The sequence below is a fragment of the Dermacentor andersoni genome, chromosome 3 (assembly GCF_023375885.2).
Source record: "Dermacentor andersoni chromosome 3, qqDerAnde1_hic_scaffold, whole genome shotgun sequence".
NCBI lineage: Eukaryota > Metazoa > Arthropoda > Arachnida > Ixodida > Ixodidae > Dermacentor > Dermacentor andersoni.
Genome location: NC_092816.1, coordinates 150,676,988 through 150,702,416, shown reverse-complemented (window position 1 = coordinate 150,702,416; position 25,429 = coordinate 150,676,988). Strand labels below are relative to the sequence as shown.

At 49.6% G+C, this 25,429-nt stretch overlaps 2 protein-coding genes across 3 annotated transcripts in view; both read left to right on the top strand.

Annotated features, from left to right (window-relative positions):
- LOC129383109 (uncharacterized) overlaps positions 1 to 7,755 on the top strand; it is a 29,146-nt gene extending 21,391 nt beyond the window's left edge. Inside the window, exons 6-8 of one of the 2 annotated variants that reach the window (XM_055067405.2) lie at positions 1,693 to 1,851; positions 5,410 to 5,577; positions 7,237 to 7,755. In XM_055067405.2, the coding sequence (XP_054923380.1) occupies positions 1,693 to 1,851; positions 5,410 to 5,577; positions 7,237 to 7,731 (822 nt within the window). In that variant the 3' untranslated portion in view covers positions 7,732 to 7,755. The remainder of the gene's footprint in view (positions 1 to 1,692; positions 1,852 to 5,409; positions 5,578 to 7,236) is intronic. The other variant, XM_055067406.2, reaches the window with a different exon arrangement.
- Positions 7,756 to 14,669: 6,914 nt separating this feature from the next.
- On the top strand, positions 14,670 to 25,223 carry LOC129382892 (endothelin-converting enzyme 1-like). Its single transcript, XM_055067124.1, has 3 exons — positions 14,670 to 14,800; positions 22,365 to 23,447; positions 24,797 to 25,223. The coding sequence occupies exons 1-3, from the start codon at positions 14,670 to 14,672 to the stop codon at positions 25,221 to 25,223; spliced, it is 1,641 nt and encodes a 546-aa protein (XP_054923099.1).
- Positions 25,224 to 25,429: the final 206 nt, after the last annotated feature.

Sequence of the window (25,429 nt, the reverse complement as noted above, 5' to 3'; positions counted from 1 at the left end):
GTTAGCCATTCAATTCTGTGATGACCAGCGCGCTGTTTAGCACACGGCACACATGTGACACCTAATTTTGAACAAAGGTATGAAACCAATTTGCGGCGACTTTTATATACGTTCGCGTGGACGGCGGGACCGCCGCTCCGAGGAGCCGGAGGAAATTAGACACGCGTGGCGTTTCGACAGGACCGCCACCACGGGAGAGCGCAAGGAAAGGAGATACGCAAGCACTTGGAACGACGACAAAGGGAGGGCAGTGCGAACGTAGACATGGCCGATGCGTGTCAAAGTGTGCTATCTGTTCTTATCAGCTTAATATGCTATATGGGTTCTATTTGGACGCAACATAGCGAACTTATTTTTGCTACTTGGCGGAATGCTTGTAGCCTTGCTTGCTGAGCACTTGTAGCCTTAGCCGTACGGGGATATAGACCATTGCAGCTGATGACAGATGCCTACTTTGAGCTTGTTCTTTATTGAAACGTACGCTGTTCTGTATGTTGTACGCGTGATTCCAATGAATGTATGTACTGTTCGCTTGGATTTGCTGAGTGCTTGTAGCCTCTGCATTACGAGGGGGATGAACCATTGCATTTTTGCTTGCTTAGTGGGGGAGGGAGTATGAGGCATTGCTGATGGAATATAATTTTTGTTGACACACACAAAAAATACATGGAACCCTAGCCATATGCAGCTTTGATGTAAAGAAGAAAAAAAAAACAGTAAACGGCAGCAGCGACGAACCCTTCCGAATTCGTTGCTGCTGCTGCCTTGCTGAAAAAGAAATATGTATCCGATGGTGGAATAGAAACCCCGCTTCTCAGCACAACATCCCTATGCTGCAACCATCAGGCACACTAGTTTAAAGCAAAACAATTTTTATCGCGGTTGGATGCGGCTTGCCTGCCGAATAGCTCTGGCGCAGGACAGAGCTACCCTCTTTAGTATACTCTTACAGATGTCCTTGCTGCTGGCCTCGTTATCTACCGAATCACTTAATGATAAAACAAACAAGTGCGCCTAAATCGTCGCCCTAATTGCAACTAATAAACACGCTCATCAGCAGTATTATTAAAGCAAGCATTTCTATGCCTGCATTTTGTTCGTCGGTCTTTTGCCGAGCAAAATGCAGTTGGCTGTTGCACTACGTTCAGGGTCGGCCCGCCATTGTCGGCGCGCCGACCGTGGATACAGTGACGCGGGAAAGGGCGCTAATCCCGGAGACAGTTTAACGGGCGGCCACGTGGGTCACGTGGTGGGAGTGTGCGCGTATTGCCGCCTTCACTGGCAGGCCGGCAAGGTAATCGCCGCGGTGCAAAACGCTGTGCACGATACAGTCATTTGCGTGGCATTTATTTGACCGCTTGGCGAAGGCTTCGCTTCTCAAATTCCAGCGCGGGGGTTAAATCTGTACAACCTTTATTTTCTCTGCGTTGCATTACGCGTAATTCTAAAGTGCCAACGACAACTAGCTCTTTGGAATTGTTGGCGCTTTCGCCACGTAGCGTAGCTCGTGTGTGTGCGACAGAACCCATATATGTATAGATTCCAGCATGCGCGTTGGACCTGCATACTCTTTTCTTTCTGGTTGCCCCGTATAAAACAACAACATCAGCAAAGAATCTGGAGCAGGGTCTGCCTTAAAGCGTACTGGCAATTACGAGCCAGACATGGTGGGCGACACTTGCCCTCCTCCAGGGACTCCGACGGAAACAGGAGCCCTGGATCCACGACCACCCCGGCATGACCGCCGTCGTGGTGGCGGCGTGCTGCCTCCTGCTGCTGGCCGTGCTCGTCATCGTCGCCGTTCGGAACAGCCAACAAGAGCGGCCCAGGGTTGGCACTTGCGAGACACCGGTACGCGCACGCTGTTCCGGGGACGCCGGCTAGCTACTGCGCGCTGTAAAATAACTTGCACCTTTAAACGCGAAAGAATGGTGCAGATCGGTCTACAAGTCACACCCTTACACTCAAAGGGGTGTAAAGGTGTGAGTTATAGACCGAATCATAATGCCCTTTTTTACTTCAAGGGTAAAAATTATTTTAGTATGTACAGTTTAGCAAAGGGACTCTAAGGAGAGACACCGAGTTAAGCTGCATTAGTAGAGTACTACGTAAGTGGCAGTCCTAAAATGGCCACTCTTTCATCCGGTGGAGGCTTGGTAAGTTGCAAGAGACGCAGGAATGAGAAACGGGGGGCGCCGCCACATTGAAGTTTCCTCACCAGCTTGCCATGACGTCATGGATTCTGCGAGCGTTTACTGGCTAATAGTTTATAGTTCATCTAGTAAATATACACCGCATGGCGGTCTAAGGTGAACTAAGGACAGCTACCGAGTTTCGGGAACTTTCCTTCGTAAAATCGCCGGAAAGTTTAGAAGGCACTTCGAAATACGCGACGTCACACTGACGTACAGGCGCCGAGCTTTCGACGAGGAAATCGAAAAAAAAGAAAGGAACTACACTCGTTTTGCCTCGATTTCTCCCAGTAATAAGCTTTGCTTCCCAGTGAGTTCTGAAAATGCTACTTTTGAAATTTAGGCTACATTATCTAGATTTCCGCTTTAGTGTCGCTTTAATTATAGTGGGAAGACACTACCGAGCCCGCAAGTTCTCCGCCGATGCTGACTGCCGATGCGTCATCAACATTTTTTACCTTCGTGTTCACAAACCGACCTCGAGTCGGAACGCTTGCTCAATTCCTCCTAGCAAGTTACCGCACGTGTTTCCACAGGACTGCAGGAGCACACGCTAACTCTAGACAACGTTACTCTCTAGACAGCGTTGCCCCGCGGCTGAAGTAGACACAGCTCTTCAACGAAGCTCTTCGGCGGTACCTGTGACCAGGAAGCCGCTTGAGAAACAGAGCTTCACTCAGGGGACGGAAGATGAGGATGACTGAACTTTATTCAGAGCATGCGAAGTTGTTTGGTCGCTTTTTTTACGGTCGGCCGAGCGTGTTCATGGCAAGTGGTGTCCGGTCACCCCGCGAAGCCACGCTGCGGTTGTCTGCTGCGGCGCTCGGAGGTTGTAATGCGCGGCTCATCGCGTGCGAGATGTCACTCTGCCAGACAGTTCTACGCGCATCTGAGCGCATGCTTTGTAGCAGTTCTTTATTATATTTCATTGTGTTTGTTGTGTTCTTTATACGAGGCTCGTTTGATAAGTGTGGTAAAAAAAAACAATGAAAGATGCCATGTTTGCCGAAAACAATATCTTATTTTTCAACATAGTTTTCTTTCTAGTACCACACACTTGTTCCAGCGAGGCTCCAAGTTTTTTATCCCCTCAGTAAAAAAAAAAAGCATAACTCGAGGCCCTTGAAGTAGTCATTTACCACTAAGATAACCTCTTCATATGAAGAAAATTTCTTTCCACCCAGCCAATTTTTCAGGTTTGGAAAGAGGAAAAAGTCACATGGGGCCAAATCCGGAGGATGAGGTGGATGAGGCACAAGCTCGAAGCCCAACTTGTGCAACTTGGCCATTGCAACAAGCGATCTGTGGGGCGGAGCTATGTCTTGGTGAAAGAGTAGATTTTTCTGTGCCAACCAAGCTCGTTTAGTGCGCAGTTCTTTTCTCAGTTGATCTAGGAGTGTTGCATAATATTTTTTTTTGTTATCGTTTTGCTATTTTCTAAGTAGTCTACAGAGATTATTCCTCGTGAATCGCAAAAGGCAGTCGCCATCACTATTCCGGCTGAACAAACAGTCTGCCTTTTTTGGAGCGCCTTCATGAGGCCCAGTCCATTGAGTTGACTGCTGTTTACACTCTGGAGTGTTATGCTTTATCCACGTCTCGTCAACTTTCACAGATCTACGCCAAAGTCCTGCGGATTGCGGTCAAGCACCAACAAACACTGCTTCGAGATGTCTGTCCTCATGCGCCTTTGGTCGATCGTCAGCAGTCGCGTGCACAGACCAGCGTGCAACGTTCACAGACGTGCACAGAACTCCTTCATCTGCAATTTCTCATAAAGAATATTGTGAACTCTCTCTGCCGAGACTCCTACAACTGCAATTATCTCACGTACCTTAACTCAGTGGTCATGACAATTCCATGAATTTTCTACTCCATTTCTGGCGTGGTGACCTCCACTGGGCACCCAGGACGTGCTTCATCTTGCGTCGAAGTGCGGCCACGTTTGAATTAATTTATCCAGTAGTAAATGGCCTTCAGTGATGGTGCAGAGTCTCCATGAACTTCGCTCAACTCGGCTTTAATTTGGGCAGCCGTCCAGTCTTTTAAATAAAAATGTTTGATCACTGCTCGAAGTTCACCTTTTTTACATTTTGGCGGCAATCACCGCACATCTCAGTGCTAATGCCTGTCAGAAGCTTACCAACTGTCGGTGCTGGCGTAAACAAGTTCTGCCGTCTTATAAAGGGTGCTTCTCGCGCGCCGCGTAGAAGAAAACAGAATTGTAGTGCCATCTCTTGTATTTTTGCCGTACTTACCAAACGACCTTCATAAGCCGCGCGTCCGTTGTCGCCGCAGATGGGTGTAGGAGGAAAGCGGTTGAAGGCGGCGGAAATTTCGGTGGGGGGGATGAAATTACAAAATTTGCAGGCAGCATATAGAATGGTGTCTGCTGGTTGGCGACTAGGGCAATCGGAGATGGCTGGGAGATGTTCCTTCGACCTGCAGTACACATAGCAGATGGTGACAATGATTTGTTCATTGAATAAACATTCTTTAAAGGCCCGAGGACACTACAAGAATGAGAGGGATAATAGAGGCGAAATATGCAGGCAGCAAAGCAAAAAAAGAGAAGAAAAAAGAAAGAAAACTACGCAAGACGATCTTGCATTGCCCGGTGTGAGTGTCAGTGGCAATGAAGACGATAATAATGTTCCATTAGGCGCTGGTTTTTGGCCTAAAAGAGTCATGATGCTAATTATAGTGCAGTGAGTTGGCAGGCGTACCTTGTAACGGTGGCCATTTTAGGATGATATGTAGCTAGGCGATGAAAAAGCTCGTCTTTTAAAGCAGGACTGTTATGATAAATTTTATGAAAAAGATTGACGTGTAGATTTGCGACGTTGTGAGAGTTCAGGTAGATTTAGGATTTTTTTTATGAAGGTGGACCAGAATGACCAGAATAATTTCATAGGATGGAACAGTTAAGTGACTTGATTCTCGACAAATCGAAGGGTTTGGTTGAAGCTGATCGGGACGTGTCTAATTTCGCGTGCGTACTGTAATTTAGGAGAGGCAAGGGTATATATATATATCGCACATAATTATCTTAAGCGAAGAAGCGGTTAGCGTTGTTAATCGCGTATATCCAACATTAGCATTCCAAAAAGTGGCTATCAGTGGCACGAAACACTGATTATCACGACGCGGATGGTGGTGATTACGATCGCGGTCGTGATCACCGCAGCACAGAGCAGCAGTGCCCTCGTTCTTTCAGGGTTGCCGCAAGCACGGCTACAACCTGGCGCTGACCATGGACATGAGCGCCTCCCCGTGCGACGACTTCTATGCGCACGCGTGCGGGAAGTGGAGTCGCCTCTACGGGAAGCACATCATCGACGAGATACGAATGCACGCCCAGCGCGTCACCTACGACGAACTGAAGGTGCGCCCGTCTCGTTGTGGGCGTGTCGCTGGCGTAGCGCACTGTCGGTTGCGTTGACAGGTTGTCGAGAGGTCAGTGTTTGCAACGAAAGTTACACCGCTGGAAAAACTGGCTCGCAGTGCTAAAGAAAGGAAATGCGGACAAGACAGATGACGATTATTGTTGTGTGGCAAGATACGACTCAAAGGGTGCAAGCTGTAGTCGCCAATAAGCGCAGATGCCACTAATGAAAAGACGTGCGTTTTACTTACATTAAGGCGGAAGGGGTCGAATAAGACGCAACTTCCTCGGGAACGCATACATACATACATACATACATACATACATACATACATACATACATACATACATACATACATACATACATACGTACGTACGTACGTACGTACGTACATACATACATACATACATACATACATACATACATACATACATACATACATACCAGCCGTGGTTGCTTAGTGGCTATGGTGTTCGGCTGCTAAGCACGAGGTCGCGAGATCGAATCCCGGCCACGGCGGCCACATATCGGTGGGGGCGAAATGCGAAAACACCCGTGTATATACGTAGATTTACGTGCACGTTAAAGAACCCCAGATGGTCCAAAGTTCCGGAGTGCCCCACTACGGCGTGCCTCATAATCAGAAAGTGGTTTTGGCACGTAAAACCCCGTCATTCTTACACACATTTTTACAATCACACACGGTGATTCGGAAGCACCATGCACGCTTTTCAAGTAAATATGCGTCTTATAATGGATATTTAGCATTGTGCATAGTTAGTTCTTATTAAGGAAATAAATGTATTACAGGCATTTCTGCACAACACTAACTTCAGTCGCTAAAGTTGACTGTACGCCGTTCTTTATATTATTATTTTTTTTAAAAATTGCTTCTAACTAGGTTCAATTTTATGGTGACAAAAATATCTGATGCTTAAGTTGACACTTGTGAGCACTGTAGAATAGTGAAGCGCTAAGTGTTAAATGGAATGTCAGAGCACTTCACGGTCATATTTTGCGGACGGATTTCTCTAAAGGGGAGCACAGCATGAGATTCATGCTAAATAAGTGTAAACTCATTACTGCTTGGTTTCAACTCCACATTAGGACACGTTTCCTTAGCTGATTTCTCAGAATGTTAATTAGCACCCCTTTTTATGCACGATGTGTCTAGTTACGGTTTATTCGAATGGTTCGTGCCGCGATCCGGCTCGGCTTGCAGCTATAGGTGGATGCCTCTCGACATTGGGGCAAAACAAAAGCTCGCCCAACACGAACGTTCGGCTGCTTCCAAGAGCAGTCGGAGGAATCGCATGGTCGAAATTATGTCTGATCTACGTCGCGTTCCCAGCAGGAGAGTGAGAGGGTTGCCTCTGAACGCTCGGAGATGGAGTGCGGCGCTTCGAGATAACCGTACTCGCGTACGTGTTCCGAGCGCTCGACTTCGACTAGCCGGATGTAAATAAACTGCACCCCGCGAGGGCGACCACTGGGATGTGTCACCGGTACATACATGTTTACTGCTGTATGTATATAGCTACCCATAGGAATGTGAGCGCCGCTTCGTATAATATTGTAATACCTTGCCATCTCGGTCACTGCCGTAAAGATTTCGTCAAAGCGCTCCAGCAACTACCATCGGCTCCACGCGCGTCCAGGATACCAGCTGCGTGGCGGGGTCTGCGGCAGCCTTCTTCGCCAGTTGCGTGGATCCCAAGGGCAAGCACACGGACGCGGCAGTGGCCCGCTTCGCGGCTTGGAAGCGCGAGCTGGGACTGCTCTGGCCCGAGCATCGCCAGACGGCGACGGCGCACCCGCTCGACGTGCTGCTGTGCCTGGCCCTGCGCTGGAACGTGAGCCCGCTATTCACGGTGCGCATCAGGGTCGAGCAGCGCAGGCCAGGCTGCACCATCTTCCTCGACAGGGGCACGCTGAACGAGCGCCACAGGCTCCAGAGGCGCAGCCAGCGCACGATCACCTTCGAGCAAATAGTGGCCGACCATTGCAGGTATACATGGCGTCGCCACGTCCGCAGACTTGCAATAGCGAGCTACGAATCATGCAGAGGCAAAGAAAGGAGTCGAACAATCAAGACGCTATGCTTCCAACGCGCGTTTGTTGACAATTTAACGCGAGTGCTAAGAGCTAGCTGACGCAATAAACAATTGTGAACACGAGCTCCACTTCGTATAACTGGGCTTCGTTGCGCATGTGCGGTACGCGCCTGGCACGCATTCGGACTGGAGGTTGTCCCAAACGTGCACATGTCCGTTCTCACACGGGCCCGCGTTCTTCCCGCAGCTGTCGCCGATGAAGCAGCGGCCTGGCACCCGAACTATGGAGAAATGAAAGTCGCAAACTTCAGTCATACTTGAGGCGAAGTGTTGTCGTTTGCATAAAGTTTCCTACAAGTAATTTTTGTAGGAAACTCTGTGGTCCTTTGCTACTGCATCCCGAGCGTACTCGTACTGTCGAAAGCGGCCGCTAGGTGGCTATCAGTGGCGCCTCGGTGCAATATGCGTACAAGCACTGTTTTTTTTTTTCGTTATTATTGAGATCCATTGTTTGCTTTGGTGCTGCTGGGCCTAGAGGGACGGCACTGAGGCAGGAAAGTGTCTCAATTTACACCTAACCGATGGCACCGCAGCACCTAGCGTTGATCAACTTCGTACTTAAGGGACACTATGTTGCACAGTCATATGACGCCATCTGTTAGGTGAAAATTGACGTTTTTTTCCATCTCTGTGCCGTCCTTCTAGCAGTAGAAGCTTGATGTGGGCGAGCTGGCTTTGCATACTTAAAGAAAACAGCGCTACGAAGACGCGGAATAAAAGAGACGCCTTGTCCGTCGTACATGTTCCTCTTTTAGTCCGCGTCTTCTTAGCGCTCTTTTCTTCAAGCGTCCTTCTAGGCCTAGAAGCGTCAAAAAAAAAAAAAAAAAACCGATCTGAACTTTACGAACAATAAAGCGCTTATACTTTGTACTCAATGCTAGGTGACGGAAGCAGGCGTTTGGTGTGTTGCGACACCAAGTACCCGAGCACACGAGGGTTGGACCCTCCCGCGTGTAGCCGGGTCTGGGGAAAGGGGGATCCTGGAGGTTGAGCCGATGCCGGGTGTTTGGACCTTTAAGGCCCCCCGGCGGAGGCAACACACCCTTTTGGCTTCTGCTTCGCATAGACGGCACCCCCGGACTGACCCACCCGGGGGAAATCGGTAGTTGCATTTTCCTGTCTCTCTCTCCCTCCAGCCTTCGTCTTTCTCTCACTTTCCACCTTTCCTGTCTTCTCCTGGCTTCTTTTTACTTCCAATTTTCCAGGCAGCAAGGGTTAACCTTGTGTGAATAGCCAACCTAGGTTATTTCATATTTGGTTATAGTGATGGCGTACAGCTGGCGTTTACAGGACCTGTACATACAGCCCCTGTAGCGTCCCCTTGTAGGGCTCCATGGTGGGTGGCTGGCGTTATTGCCGAAATTTATATCTTTCTATGGCTAGCTCCTTTCCTCGCCTTCCCCATCGCCCTCAGAAAAGAGGGCGCACCGAAGATGTTTTCCAGTTCTTTGGACGCCAAAGCCCTAACTTCCCACGTTACCACGTGATCCATTCAGAAAAATCCGATAAACAAGTACGAAACATTTCCCCTTTTCTAGTTTCCGAGTCCTTAACTGATATCCTTGGTCCAGGCTACAAGGTATCAAGGCTGGCAAGTGGTGATCTCCTGTTAGAGCTGCATGATCAGAAACAATACGAAAAGTTGCCCAGTCTAGTATCATTTGGGGATGTTCCATTGACAGTAACTCCACACCACACTCTGAACACCACCCTCGGCGTTGTCTCGGATGATCATTTGCTCCAGCTGACAGAGGCTGAGCTCCTGGAGGGCTTCAGGGAGCAGAATGTCGTCAATGTGAGAAGAATTAAGATGAGAAGGGATGGAAAAGAAATTCAAACGAAGCACCTAATACTCACATTTGGTTCAAGTATTCTGCCCGAGTCTGTAGAGGCCGGGTATATCAACCTCCGTGTCAGACCATATGTGCCTAATCCCCTAAGATGTTTCAAATGCCAGCGTTTCGGCCACAGTTCGCAGAGCTGTCGGGGCCGCCAAACATGTGCTAAATGTGCCCATGAACACACCACTGAAACTTGCGAGAACTCTCCCCTCTGTGCAAACTGTGATGGGGAGCACGCTGCGTACTCGCGGTCGTGCCCCTCCTGGAAGAAGGAAAAAGACATAGTAACGATCAAAGTAAAAGAGAATATATCGTTCAAAGAGGCACGCAGGCGGGTAGCATACCTGCCAAAGAAAAGCTTTGCCGAAGTGGCGCGTCAGGGGGCAGCGTCACAACGGCCTCCGACGGCTGACCGACCCACAAGCAGTGAGTCGGCAGTTACGCCATCCGCCCCCTCCCCCCCCCCCCCCCCCGGCGGCTGCAGTTAACGCTGCTCCGCCAACCGAGCAGAAGGGACCATCGACCCCGAAGGTGGGCGCACTCGAGGCTGCCCCAACCTCCCCGGCCCCTTCCAGCGTTGGCAACAGCCGGTGCACCCAAATCCCCCAGGGAGCCCCATTGACCCCCGGGATGCTGGGCGCAGGGGTCTTGCCTTCGGAGACAGGACTCTTACGGAAAACTTCTCGCTCGCAAGAGCATGTGTCCGGCGCCTCACAAGAGGCAATGGACACTACACCTGTCCTCACGGCGCGCCAAGCGCCTAAGGAGCGGCGAGACTCCCTCGAACGCTCCAAAAGGGGCAAGACCCCGATTACAGGACCTCGAAAGAGCTCTGTAATCTAAGCACCTCCGTTTCCGTACACACAGCACCTATTTACTTCCAATATGGATACACAAATCATTCAATGGAAAGTCAGAGGTCTTCTTAGGAACCTTGATGACGTGCAAGAGCTTATCCAAAAACACAATCCAAAAGTGCTGTGTCTACAGGAAACACACCTAAAACCACAACACACAGGCTTTCTTCAACCGTATGTCAAGTTTCGCAAAGATCGCGATAATGCTGTCGTATCATCAGGCGGTGTTGCCATTTTTATTCATAAAAGTATTTCGTGTCAGCGTTTACAGCTACAAACGCCCGTTGAAGCAGTGGCGGTTCGAGCTGTTCTTCTAAATAAACTCGTCACCATTTGCTCGTTTTGCGTACCCCCACACTACAAATTAAACAAACATGAATTTCAGTCATTTATAGACGAATTGCCAGAACCTTATGTTGTTCTTGGCGATTTCAATGTGCACAGCTGCCTGTGGGGCGACTCTCCTATAGACGCGCGAGGACGTGTTGTTGAACAGTTTCTTTTTTCTTCAGGTGCGTGCTTGCTAAATAAGAAGGAACCCACATATTACTCTCTAGCAAACACAACCTTTTCTTAAATAGATCTTAGTATAGTATAGATCTATAGAATAGATCTTAGTATAGATCTTAGTATACTGCCCGAACTCGTATGGGAAGTTACGAACAATCCTTACGGGATTGTTCGAACAATCCTTACTTCCCCATACTGATAAGAACATCTAAAGAAAACGAATACCCTCCACAAGCTCCTAGGTGGAAGGTTGATACAGCCGACTGGGAAAAATTTCGAAACCTCACTAGTATCTCATGGGATGAAATGTCTTTAGAAATTGATGCTACTGTGGAGTATCTTACAGCATTCATAACAGATGCCGCATCAAAATGCATATCCGAAGTAAGTGGTTTGGCATGCAAACGACGTGTGCCGTGGTGGAACAGCGAATGTAGGATCGCCCGTAAGAATCAGAACAAGGCGTGGGGGTTGCTAAGCGCTTCTCCCACTGCAGAGAATCTTATCACTTAAAAAAAAGTAAAGTCCCAAGGCAGGCAAATCCGCCGACTGCCAGAAGAGAAAATTGGCACAAGTTTTTATCGAGTATTAACTCGTTCAGAGATGAGGCCAAAGCCTGGAACAGGGTTAATAGGATTTGAGGGCGGCAAGCACATTCACTCCCTCTGGTAAACACAAAGGGCGATACACTGCAGGACCAGGCAGACTCACTTGGGGAGTATTTTGAGAGTGTGTCGAGCTCAACCCATTATTATACGTCCTTTCTCAAATATAAACAAACAGAAGAATGTAAGCCACTAATTAGAAAATCCAGACAGAATGAACCCTATAACCGGTCTTTCAGTATTGACGAGTTGAGAGCTGCCTTGAACACATGCAAAAGCACTGCACCGGGCCCTGACAGAGTCATGTATGACATGATCAGAAACTTACATACTGACACAGAAGTTACACTACTCACTTTTCAACACTCTGTGGGCTGCGGGATACCTTCCATCTACATGGAAAGAGGCGATTGTGGTTCCTGTCCTGAAGCAGGGAAAAGACCCCTCCTGGCAGCAAGTTATCGTCTGATAGCTCTTACAAATTGTCTGTGTAAGCTCTTTGAAAAAATGATTAATCACAGACTCACACACTTCCTTGAACTCAACAATATACTCGATCCCTATCAGTGTGTCTTCAGACAAGAACGGTCAACAACCGATCATCTTGTGCGCATTGAAGGATACGTTCGCGATGCCTTTGTACACAAACAGCATTTCCTCTCGACATGGCGTTACGGGATCTTGCGAGACTTGTCGGAAATGGGCATCTGTGGAAATATGTTGAAAATAATTGAAAGCTATTTGTCCAATCGTACCTTCCGTGTAAAAGTCGGCAATGCACTATCACGTCCTTTCACGCAGGAAACTGGTGTACCCCAGGGAGGCGTGCTCAGCTGCACTCTCTGTATTGTTAAGATGAACACACGACGTGCTTCACTACCACCTGTCATTTTTTATTCCGTATACGTAGACGATATACAAATAGGCTTCAGATCCGGCAACCTCACAGTATGCGAAAGACAGGTTCAGCAGGGCTTAAACAAGGTGTCCAAATGGGCAGATCAAAATGGATTTGAAGTCAACCCCCACAAAAGTTCTTGTGTTCTCTTCACAAGAAAGAGAGGCCTGGTCCCAGATCCTTGCGTAGAACTTGGCGGACAACAAATTCCTGTCAACAAAGAACACAAATTCCTAGGTGTTATTCTTGACTCCAGGCTCACTTTCATTCCTCACATAAAACATCTTAAAGAAAAATGTCTTAGAACAATGAACTTACTTAAAATCCTATCCCACACAGCGTGGGGTAGCGACAGACAGTGCTTATTGAATATTTACGAGAGCCTAGTTCGATCATGGTTCGATTATGGTGCCGTAGTATACCACTCTGCCGCACCGAGCGCGCTTAAGATGTTAGACCCCGTTCACCATCTGGGTATCCGTCTGGCCACTGGCGCATTTAGGGCAAGCCCTGTTGAAAGTCTATATGTAGAGTCGGATGAGTGGCCACTCCATCTTCAGAGAACAAACATCAGCTTAACGTATTTTCTCAAGGTTCGTTCTAATAAGGAACATCCGTGTTTCACGACAGTAAACGACTTCACGTGTGAAACACTTTTCCGTGACAGACCCTCCATGAGACTTCCTTTGTCACTGCGTGTAAGAGAACTTAGTGAAGAAATGGATGTCCCGATACTCGAATATCGCCTAATGGCTTCTGTTCAACTATTACCGCCCTGGGAGTGGCAGGTGATAGACTGTGATGTATCCTTTGTGGAGGTCACAAAGCATGCTCCTGACCTCGAAATCGCTATGCATTTCCGTGAACTTCAATCGAAATACTGTTGTTCCGAATTCTATACAGATGCATCGAAATAACATTCTGGTGTATCTTATGCTGCTGTTGGTCCCTCTTTTTCTAAATCTGATGTATTGAAGCCCTTAACGAGTATCTTCACTGGAGAAACATATGCCGTACTGTCTGCAGTAAAACATATAAGTAAATTAAAACTCGACAGAGCAATAGTATGTACAGACTCGTTAAGCCTTGTAAAAGCGCTGAACTCTTTACAAAAGCATACAAATCCTGTTTTCATAGAACTTTACTCGCTCTTATGCAATATTTATCTATCACACAGACACGTAGTAATATGCTGGGTGCCTGGCCATAGGAGCATCGAGGGCAATGTGTTAGCTGACAAAATGGCCACATCACTCACATCACTAACCACTTTTCCTACGGCTGCTGTCCCTGTCACAGATCTGAGGCCTTTGTTAAGAAGGAAACTGCGACAACACTGGTAGCGCATGTGGGACACAGAAATAAATGATAAACTGCACGTTATAAAGCCACAGTTAGGTTTCTGGCCCTCTTCAACAAAATCTAGGCGAACAGATGTCTTATTCTGTCGCCTCAGAATAGGGCACACATTTGGTACCCACAATTTTCTGCTTACTGGAAATGAACCGCCAACCTGTGGTCGATGTGGTGGGAGGCTGACCGTCCTTCACGTCCTCTTGGAGTGCCGGAAAGCCGAATCTGAAAGAAAGAAACATTTTCCACTTGCATACCGTTATTACATCCCTCTACACCCGGCTATGTTTATCGGTAAGGAACCGCTTTTTAACACCAACGCAGTCCTCAACTTCTTAAATGATGTCGTTCTGCACGTTATAAGCCCATTAAATTCGTATAGCATCCTAGCTCCAGAACATGCCGCTGCGATAATTGTTTTTCATAGCACATGCCACCAGGCCCTTGTGTTTCAAGGGCTCTAAGGAGGCAGTAGTGCTCTAGCATTTCTTATAACCTGATATATTTTTACCTGTCGTATCATTCTTATTAAATGCATCCTAATTTTCATAGTACATGTCATACCTCATCGCCATAATCTTATTATACAAATTTTACGCACTTGAGAGCGAGCATTTTTAAGGCCCCTTTACAGCCACGTCACACCATCTTCATAGAACTCATAATTACACTGCGAACTCATTACCACGGACATGGCGCTCTTTGGCCATACTGGCACTTGCGCCATAAAACATCAAATATGATCAATGCTAGGTGACACTACAGACAGCTTATTTTATAAGTTATTTATTGCTCTACGACTGAGTGCAAGTGATGCGGCAAATTAGTATCGAAGCGGGTAGGTTGCCTAGTGGCCCTTGGAGGAAGGAAAGCGTAGGAGAACTCCGGCCAGCACGGACGTATTGGAGAAAGTATGGCGGAAGTAACGGGCTGTTTTTCGCAAAGGAGCACTGAGATTGGTATCCCAAACGTCAACGTTACCATAGCAACTGCGCTCCTGAAGCTCTCGCTGGTGTTCTCGCTGCTGATCTCGGCCACTGAAAAGTGAGATTTTTCGGCCCGTGTCTTTCTCACATCACGTTCGGCTCGCGAGACAAGCTGACTTTGGAATGTGGCGTGTAATCTTGAAAGTTTTGTTTTGGCCCTGTGAAGTGTGAGTGTCAGCCAGCAACGCACACACTCAAGTAGTCACAGCGCGGGTCTTCGTCGTCGTGTTCGATAGTCCCCAGAAAAACACAGGAGCGCACTTGCTTCACTAAAACTGCTACAGAAGTTTCGTAGGCTTTGTTCTGACGCGCGTCAGCAACACACACTTCCGGTGGCTCCTAGCAATGAAAATTCGAAGCTCGCGCCTATGAGCTCTGCCGAGCTGATTGGAGGCGCAAAGGGATATGGAACACCAATATGGCTGCACTTCCGGCTTCAAAAACGTGACGTCAGTGCCCCTCCTATTTTGTGTCTTTCCTCCATGCCCTGCACCGCCTTGCTGTGCAAATACTGCGCACGATGAGAACGTCCCGGTAAACTTAACCGGAACCCGGTAAACACCGCGCATGCGTGGTCGTGGCAGCCGGTATCGTTAACGGTAAGACGGTAGCCCTATGCTAAAACTGTTTAATATTGTTACGTGTGAAAAGACACATATGAAAAAGGCTATTTACACGCTATTTACACTGCAGTCAGCCACCCAGGCTGACACTCGCTCGTGCCAAGGGCACTGACCAACTTCTTCGTCGTTCTCGCGGCGGCTCGTCTCTTGAGCATCGCTCGATGATATCGTAATACTACCCCCCGGCGGCAAAAGCACCGTCACGGTGCTGTTAAATATCCAAGGTGCATGGAGAGTTGTAGGGCTTGAGTCAGGCAACGTGGACAATGTAACTGGTTGTCACAGCGGAGGACGTAGTGGGCGTGGCTAGAGCGATTTCATAGGTGACATCGGTCACATTGCAGAGCACGCGATATGGGCCTGTGTAACAGGAAAGAAGTTCTTCACAAAGGCCGACTTTAAGCGATGGTCACCAGAGCAACACGAGGGCGCCGGGCACAAAATGGACATCACGGTGACGGAGGTCGTAGCGTTGTTTCTGCTTCTCTTGAGACACCTGTAGACGAGCGCGCGCAAGTTGGCAAGCATGGTCAGCATGGGCGATTGCATCACGGGCATAATCGCTAGTTGAAGCTGTGGCGGACGAAAGCAGTGTCCAGTGGTAGCGTTGGTTCGCGGCCATACAAGAGGTAAAACGGGGAAAAGCCAGCAGTTTCGAGACGGGAAGAGTTGTATGCAAAGGTAATGTAAGGTAGAGCCAGGTCCCAGTCACGGTGGTAGTCTGAAACGTATTTAGATAGCATGTCCGTAAGGGTGCGGTTCAAACGCTCAGTGAGGCCATTCGTTTGGGGGTGGTAGGAGGTGGTAAATTTATGCTGTATTGAGCAGGCACGCATGATGTCGTCAATGACTTTGGCCAAAAACGTACGGCCGCGGTCTGTAAGCAATTGACGCGGAGCACCATGCATCAAAATGATATGTAGGAGGAAGTCCGCAACATCAGTTGCGCAACTGGTCGGAAGAGCACGGGTTACGGCGTAGCGGGTCGCGTAGTCCGCCGCGACTGCAACCCACTTGTTTCCTGATGTGCATTCCGGAACTGGGCCGAGAAGGTCCAAGCCGGCACGATAAAAGGGCTCGGCAGGGATGTGGAGCGGCTGCAGGTAACCAGCGGGGAGCTGGGAAGGCAGCTTGCGTCGTTGGCAAAGTTCACAAGCAGCGACGTAACGTCGTACGGAACGGGCAAGGCCCGGCCAGAAAAAGACGAGACGTACACGGTCATAGGTTCAAGATACGCCGAGGTGTCCTGCCGTTGGTGCGTCGTGAAGCTTTTCTAGAACGCTGGAGCAGAGGTGTTTAGGTATTACAAGTAGGAACTCAGAGCCGTCCGGATGAAGGTTACGACGGTACAGAGTACCGTCGCGGAGGACGAAGAGGCGTAGAGCAGCATCGGGCGGAGAGTGTTCAAAACGGTCGATGAATGCTCTGATGTAGGCGTCACGGCGTTGCTCGTCGGCGAAATGAAGCATCTGGGATACAGAGAATACGCAAGAAGCACTTGCAATATTGGAGGAGTCAGAGTCGTCAACAGGGTAACGCGACAAACTGTCAGAGTCTTGGTGCAGGCGGCCAGACTTGTACACAACGGAATATGAAAATTCTTGTAGCCTTAAAGCCCATCCACCAAGCCGGCCTGTGGGATCTTTTAGCGATGAGAGCCAGCAGAGAGCATGATGGTCAGTGACTACGGAAAAAGGGCGACCGTAAAGGTAAGGACGGAACTTCGCAACCGCCCAGACAACAGCAAGGCATTCTCGTTCCGTAATCGAATAATTGCGCTCCGATGGTGCTAGGAGGCGGCTCGCATAAGCAATAACGCGATCCTTGGCACGCTGACGCTGGGTTAAGACGGCACCTACGTCATGACCGCTGGCATCTGTACGTAATTCTGTAGGGACATCAGGGTCGAATTGGGCGAGAATGGGTGGTGAGGTTAGAAGAGTGACGAGACGAGAGAAGGCGGCGGTTTCTGCAGTACCCCACGAGAATTCTACGCTTTTCTTCACTAGATTAGTTAGGGGCCGAGCAATTTTCGCAAAATCTGGAACAAAACGACGAAAGTACGAGCACAGCCCTACAAAACTTCGAACGTCTGCGGCTGTCTTCGGAACCGGAAACTATCGGACAGCGTGAGTTTTGTCGGGATCAGGCTGTACTCCGGAAGCGTCAACGAGATGGCCCAGAAGAGTAATTTGTCAGTGGCCAAAACAACATTTGAACGAGTTAAGTTGTAGCTTCGCCTTTCGAAATACATCAAGTATAGTTGTGAGACGCTCAAGATGAGTGTCGAACGTTGGCGAGAAGACGATGACGTCGTCGAGGTAGCAGTGGTATGTAGACCATTTGAAACCTTGGAGCAAGGAGTCCATCATACGCTCAAAGGTGGCAGGAGCGTTGCATAATCCAAACGGCATTACTTTAAATTGGTATAGGCCATCAGGTGTGATGAACGCGGTTTTTTCTCTGTCCATATCGTCAACAGCAATCTGCCAGTATCCCGAACGAAGATCAATAGACGAGAAATAGCTGGAACCGTGCAGGCAGTCAAGGGCGTCGTCTATACGTGGGAGTGGGTAGACGTCCTTCTTGTAATGTTGTTCAGGGGACGGTAGTCTACACAGAAGCGCCAAGTGCCGTCCTTCTTAACCAACACCACAGGTGACGCCCAGGGACTCGAAGAAGGCTCAATGATGTTTTTACCGAGCATTTTGTTGACTTCGTTTTGAATTACTCTGCGTTCCGACGTAGAAACTCGATACGGTCGTCGGTGAATAGGCGCAGCATCGCCAGTAAGAATCCGATGCTTGACCGCAAGCGTCTGGCCTAAAGGGCGATCGTCGATGTCGAAAATATCTCGGTAGGACGATAATACTTGGCAAAGATCTACAGCCTGCGCCGAGGACAGGTCCGTCGCAACCATTTTCTTTATATTGGGATCGGCACCCGAGGTTGGCGCGAGGGACCTGCTAAGCTCGCGAGAACCATCGGTCGATAACGCTGCCACGTATTGGTCGCCGAGACAATCAACGGTGGCAAGGCAAATACCTTGCGGTGGAATTTGCTTTGCCAATCCAGTTACAGACAGGCATGCGAGTGCGGTGCCCAGTAATATGAAGTATACTGTGAGGCACTGTAACGTCATACGTTATTGGAATGTCGGACAGAGGAGTGACGAGGTACTCGCCATCAGGAACTGGTGGGAAAGACAACAGTTCAATGTAGGCTATTGACTTTGGCTGAATGCGAAGAAAGCCGGTGGGACGTAAGCGGCAGCGGGGTGCGTCAGAAGGTTCGGCGAGTATCGGCAACTCAAGGCGAAGGGTACTGGAAGAGCAGTCAATAAGAGTAGAATGTGCGGAGAGAAAATCGAGGCCGAGAATGAGGTCATGGGGGCAATGAGCAATTACGGTGAAGAGGACAGGAGTGTGGCGGCCGGCGATGCTGACGCGTGCTGTATACATGCCGATGACAGGCACAGTACCGCCATCCGCAACGCGGACGACGAGTGCCGACGCTGCGGTGAGGAGCTTGTTCAGTCGTCGTCGGAAGGCAGCACTCATAATAGGAAGATGTGCTCCTGTATCGATGAGTGCCGTGACAGGATTGCCGTCAACGTCAAGAAGGTTTCCGTTCGTGGGTAACGTGAACAGATGATTTGAGGGCAGGGTCAACAACGCAGCTTCACCTCCAGAAGCTGCACTGCCTTGTTTTCCGGCTGGATTCGGGAGGCGATAGGCGGCGAAGAGAAGGGAATAGGGGTGAGGGCGAGCGGCTGTAGCGAAGGTTCGGAGCAGGAGCATCAGCGGCAGTGGATTCATGGCGGGTGGTATAGGGAGCGGAAGGTCCAAATGTGCGGGAATAAGCGGCGGCGTATGTCCGAGGAGGTGGTGGCCATCGGTTGCGGCAGTGACGAGCGACGTGGCCGATGCGACAGCAGTGGAAGCGGATTGGCCGGTCATCAATATATTATCTTGTCCATTGTTACGCCCTTTTGCAGAAGATAATAAGCAGACACAGCAGATTATGTTATGAAATGAAATGTCTTTACGTGGTTAAGGGGCAGGTAGTCCTGAGTTCTTTAGCCTAAAATAACATGGACGGAGCTGCCTTATTTAGGTCAGGCAGTGAAAGGGCCTGGGTTCGCGGCACCGGGGCTCCGATCATCGTGCATTTTAGCCGTCGCGTTATGACACGATACGCGGTGAACTTAAGTTTGGACCACTTTAAAAGTCCCCTCACCAGGCCACATAGCAAATAATGGTTATACGCTGGAAGTTGTTAAGTGCCCTCTTGGAAGCTTTCTACCGCAAGAATTTTTGAAACGGTTCATTATTGCCAAGACCGAATTATTTCAGTGCCCTACTACTACCCAACCACTACTAATACTACTACCCAACTACCTTTCGCCAGGAAGCACGCAATCGGAGTGCAGTGTAGCAACTTAGTCGTTAGCCTTCGTGAAATTACCAAGCAAGATCTTCGCAGAATGCATACCCGGGCATGGCTCTGAGCTTTTTCTCTATCTTTTGGCTTAAAGGGGTTGGGACACCAAATTTTGAGTCTATAAAAAGCATGTTGTAGGCTGCTTCCGTATGCAAGGACACCCAGAACGAGGTATTGGACGCTGCAAACATTTCAAAATAATTTTAATTCAGCTCCAAAAAGTCATTCAAAACTCCTTCTCGTGGTCGAGACCCATCGCTATCGCGGCAGTTATGACGTCACAGAGGAGGAACGAAAATATTGACGTCATAGCACACTAGCACAAAAACGTGACGTATGATGAGTAGCGATGGAATGCCGATTACGGAGCCTGCTGAGCCGAGCGACCGAGCATAGCCTCCACTATGACTGAGCTACAGGCATATAGAAATCCTTTCTTAATGCAAAGAAGGGGTAAGGCGTGCAGACACGGACACAAGAGGAGAGAAGTGGACAAGACGAACGCCGCACGGCGGCCCGCGAACGGCAAACTGCGTGTAACACTAGCCGGCCGAACCGAAAGGGACCAAGATATGCGGCGTTCGTGTTGTCCGCTTCTCTCCTCGCATAGTCGCATAGTTCGGCAGCTCGGAGTGGTCTCTCGTTCGCTTGACCTTTCCCGATGTGAGGGCCCGTCCACGTTACCGGCACGGATCGGAGACTCGCCGCACGCCGTTAGCCGTTCGCGGGCCCCCGTGCGACGGCGGTTTTGCTCGCGAACGGCGACATTTCCTTCCCGTAGAGAGGACGGGCCCGGGACCCATTTGTGCGGTTGTGCGGCAGCCGTACGGCGAAGCGGCCAATCAGCGACCGAGGAGTGGTCACTCTGGCACCGACGGCAGCCTCACCGCCTCTGATCGTACGGCGCCGCCGATATCGTCGCTAGGCCTTTTCCGGTTCACTTCAAAGCTAAAGCTTACGGCGCTTCGGAATGAATCACCGACTCTCACAAGCCGCAATATATTCTTACCGTTGTTGTCGCTCTTCGCAATAATTATAATTATCGCGACATGCACTTCGAATCGCCAGTTGTTTACCTCTGCTGGGAGAGCAAGCGTACGCGCGAGCAGACGACGCAGCATCGTTTTACGTCACTATTTCTTGTGGCCCACGTGACCAAGCCATGTTGCGTTTCCTCCTCTGTGACGTCATAGCATCCCCCGGAGCCCAGAAACCGAAACCGAAATCGCTCGGTATAATAATGCTATTATTAAATGATTTATCGGATATATATGAATCCCGCTGTGTGTATCGTGCTCCCTGAAGCATGACGCAACGTTTGAATAAAGAAACGCATGAACGAAAATTTTGATGTCTCCACCCCTTTAACGAAAAACTGTGGCGGGAGTTCTCATGCTGTGGGTACATGCGTCCACGCTGAAGTCATTCTAATAACTTATGTCCAACAGTTTGTATTCATGAATAAAGGGAAATCAAACATCCACCCATTCGTAGCAATTGCTACAAAAGAAACCCATACAGGTTCCTCGAAAGGAAAGCCTCATGGTTGAAGAAAAATTCGTCCTGGTCCGGGACGAATTTCTGATTTCCCTTTATTCATGAATACGAACTGTTGGACATAACTTATTAGAATGACTTCAGCGTGGATGCATGTAACCACAGCATGAGAACTCCCGCCACAGTTTTTTTTTTCACCCATGAGGCTTTCCTTTCGAGGAACCCGTATGGGTTTCCTTTGTAGCAATTGCTACGAACGGGTGGATGTCTGATTTCCCTTTATTCATTACTTCTCTCCACCTTGCGGGTTTCCGCAGAACTACTACGTCAAAGTTTGTATTCATATACTCTCTTATTTAGCGTCAAAGAAGATTGTACATTTGTGTGAAGTGTATTTTCTCTTTAGTTGTGGGCCCATGTTTTCATACAGTCTCTGGAAAAACATCTAGACGTTCTCCCCTCACGATATCGCATATTGTAAAATAAAAGAGAAATTAATAAAGCTGCTGTTATTAGCCCAAATTATTTCGTCTCCGGCGCGCACCTGATACCATAATTTTGCTAAAATTTAAAAGTAACAGTACGAGGCATCCTTCATTTTTGCAAAGTAGGGAGGGACAAAAGGGGCTTTTCGAGAATGTACAACAAGGCATACGGTGACACCCAAAGGCAGCACGAAGCCTTTGCTTCCCGCTACCGTTGCTCTTCATCGTGCTAGGGTCGTGACAGTGAATGCTCGTTTTGGGGTCATCGTGTGAGATCTCACGTTCGCCTGCGCGCGCGTATAACACCATGCTTGCTAATTTAATGAGTACGTAAATGTTTACTGTAATTTATGTTGCGTATAAAACTATGAACGTTACTTCATTTGATTGGGGCGTGCCTCATAATGAGATCGTGGTTTTAGCACGTAAAACCCCATGATGTTGTCTTTTTTTTTTTCATTTGGTTGTCTAATACTTTGCTGTCACTATCAATGCTTTGCCTTTCAGGCGAAACCGCTACTTCTTGTAGTGGACCGCCAGCTCAATTTTCGAAAACAAGAAAACGATTTCGCAGAGTGCTGAAGGCGAACTCGTGCACTGGCGACCTGGCCGAGCTGAGAGAGGCCGAGAACGCCCTGTACAGCGTGGTCCGGAAGGCGCAGTCGTCGCACGCGGACCCCGACCAGGTCTGGTTCCGTCTACGCGATTTCGAGGACCACATGACCGCGGTCAGCGGCGACCTCTGGTACGAACTGCTCGTGAAAAATCTCGCCGGCAGCAGCGTTCGCGTGGACGCCAACGACACGGTCGTGGCGCACAGCGGCCGCCTTCTCTCGGCGCTCGACTCGCTCTTCGCCGCGTACGCCGGGGCGCCAGAGAAGCTCCTGGAAGGCTTGGCGTGGCTCCTGGTCGAGCACTTCCTGTGGGCCGCCGCCGAGACGCCGAGCCTGCGCTTCTCCAAGGCTCACTTGGCGCTGCTGTCGAGGAGGGCCGCCTGCATCGACCTCGTCGACAATCGCCTCGGCCTGCGCAGCGCGGCGGGCTGGTTGCGCCGGCGCTTCAACGCCACCCACCGGGCCGCCCTCGACGCCTTCCTGGGCGTGCTGGTGGAGACGCTGCGAGACAGTCTCGAGGGTCTCTCCTGGATCGACCGAGGCGCTCTACGCGAGGCGCAGCTGAAGCTGTCCAACCTGACCTTCGACGTACTGCCGGGTGACGCGTTCTTCAGCGCCGAAGGGGTGACCGACCTGTTCGGCGACTTCGACGCGGCGGCCGGCAACGCGGGTGAAGAAGCGAGCTTCGTCGGCTACTTCTTCCGGTTCTCTGAGACGCTCCGCGGCTACCTGGGCAGCGACCGCTACGAAGACGTCTACCGCAGGCGGTTCGAGCAGGCGGATGCGAGGCCGGCCGAGTACCTCTACTATACCAACTCGCTGCGGGTCTCCCTGGCAGCCCTGGTTTCGCCGCTGTACAATACCGACGGCACGTACGCGATGAACTACGGCGGCTTGGGCTCCTACGTGGCACGCGAGCTTATCCGCGTATTCGACGACGTCGGCACCCTCGTCGACTACGAGGGACGACCCGGTGCCTGGTGGGGGTCCGCCAAATCGGCCGTGTACAAGGAGAAACTCTCGTGCAAGTTCGACCACACGAGGCGAGCAGCATTCTCATACCCTCCGGCATTGACAGGCCTCGCGAAGAAGAGGCAGACTTTGTTACAATGCAGCTCACTTTGTAGCGACTATTCCTACATATGGCGTGCACTTAGAAATCATTCCTTTGTACAACGCAATGTTGTGTATCCTTACCCGGTTTCTGCTAAATAAGGAAAGGAAAACACGGCTTCTTTATCTCTCATATTTTATTATATTTTGTCGGGGAGATAATAAATATGCAGTCCAACTGCAGCTTTTATTAATAAAGATAAAATAACTGAAAGTTGTTTAGTTGGTAGGGATTGATCTTTAAAAAAATTCAGGTAAAAAAAATCAGTCAGCAACGAAGCGCACACACGCAGCTTTTGTTGAACTTTTATTTTTCTGCGATGCTCTATCGTGTGCATACTTGACGCTATCAGTATAAGGATATTTCTCTTCAGTGATTTTTTAACGGGGCGTCGTCGAGTCCCAAGAGTTCTCACCGACTACACTGCAGCTGGATCGAGCGGTTAACGTTCTTTATTTATTAATGTTGCTCCGGGCTTGCCTACGGGCTTGTTTAGGCCGAGCACGCTATACAACGGGGTCGTAGTGCGCCTTTAAGGCGATTGTCGGGCTGCCTTAAACATAGTAAAAGCAGGCAAACACAGGTTCCATATAACATGATTTTGAATTCATCGTGTGGGAGTAACGCACGACGCCGCCGTTACTGACGCTGCGTGGTCGGGTCTCTTGTGCCACCTTACGGTTTGTTTCTCTCCCACATTTTCGCTTTGCTTCGAGAACATTTGACTCGGCGTACGTTATTGAAGAGTAATATTTAAGTCCGTGAAACTCCGTCGAAGCATGCCTTGTCCTTGCACTCGCCACGGGAGAACGTGATACGCAATAAATATCCGAGCTCTAATACTTTCGAGTGCTCATTTTAACCTTCCTTAAAATAGAAACCACCATAGAGGCACAAAGTGACGAGTCAGACAAAACGATTTTGTCCTCTTTGCCTCTTCACTCCTTCCGCATCTTAACAGTTCGATCGATCCTAAGGACCAATTGTGCCACACCTATCAGGCCGGACCTTACTTCCTTTCCGACCCTCTGCCTGGCCGGTGCGGAAATTCTTGTGGTCACGAGAGCCCGTCCGAGCTGAAAGGCTTAAGTCGAATAAATCCACTTTTTTTTTTATCAACACCCGCGCGGCGTCGCGGTGATTGATTCCGTAACACTTCCGAGCCATTTGCGTAAGAATTCCGTGGAAAAGCGTACGCAAGTTCTGGCCCGCACGGCGCTCGTCTCGGTGCCCGAAGCTTCTCGAACATTTCTTTGCGCGCGCACATTCCCATCGCAGCTCCTCCGGCGACACCGTGGCGGACACCGCGTCTGCCGGAGAGGGCGGCGACGGCCGACTCCAGCTGATGCCCCACATGCCCGCTCTGGAGACCGCCTACCGCGCCTACAAGCGCGCCGCAGCCGCGGACCTGGTGACCAACGTCGACGTGATGCACCTGCCCAACCTGGAGGACTACACCGACGACCAGGTGTTCTTCCTCACCTACTGCCACGTGTTGGGAGCACCGAAGGGAGACCGCGACGCGCAGAGGCTCTGCAACGTGCCTCTGAGGAACTTCCGGTCTTTCGCCAAGGCCTTCCGGTGCCCACTCGGTTCGCCGATGAACCCCGAGAATAAGTGCACCTTCTTCGACTCGTCGGACAAAACCGAAAATTCTCCACGGGACGTTACGGGCGCCAAGTATGGGCGCTACACTAATGGCTAGTTTCTTGCGGGACCTGCAGTTTTCTTTTTTTTTTTTCTTTTTTTTTTCATCATCTTCTAAGTAGGTTCGGTTCGATGGGTTGCTTGGACGCACTAATTATGCAATGATCAGAAGACGAGACGCTGTGCAGCGGGCACAATTCGTGGACTCCCCGTTGACTTCGTCTCATCGTTGTACGATGATCGTCGATACATATCGAACGTTTT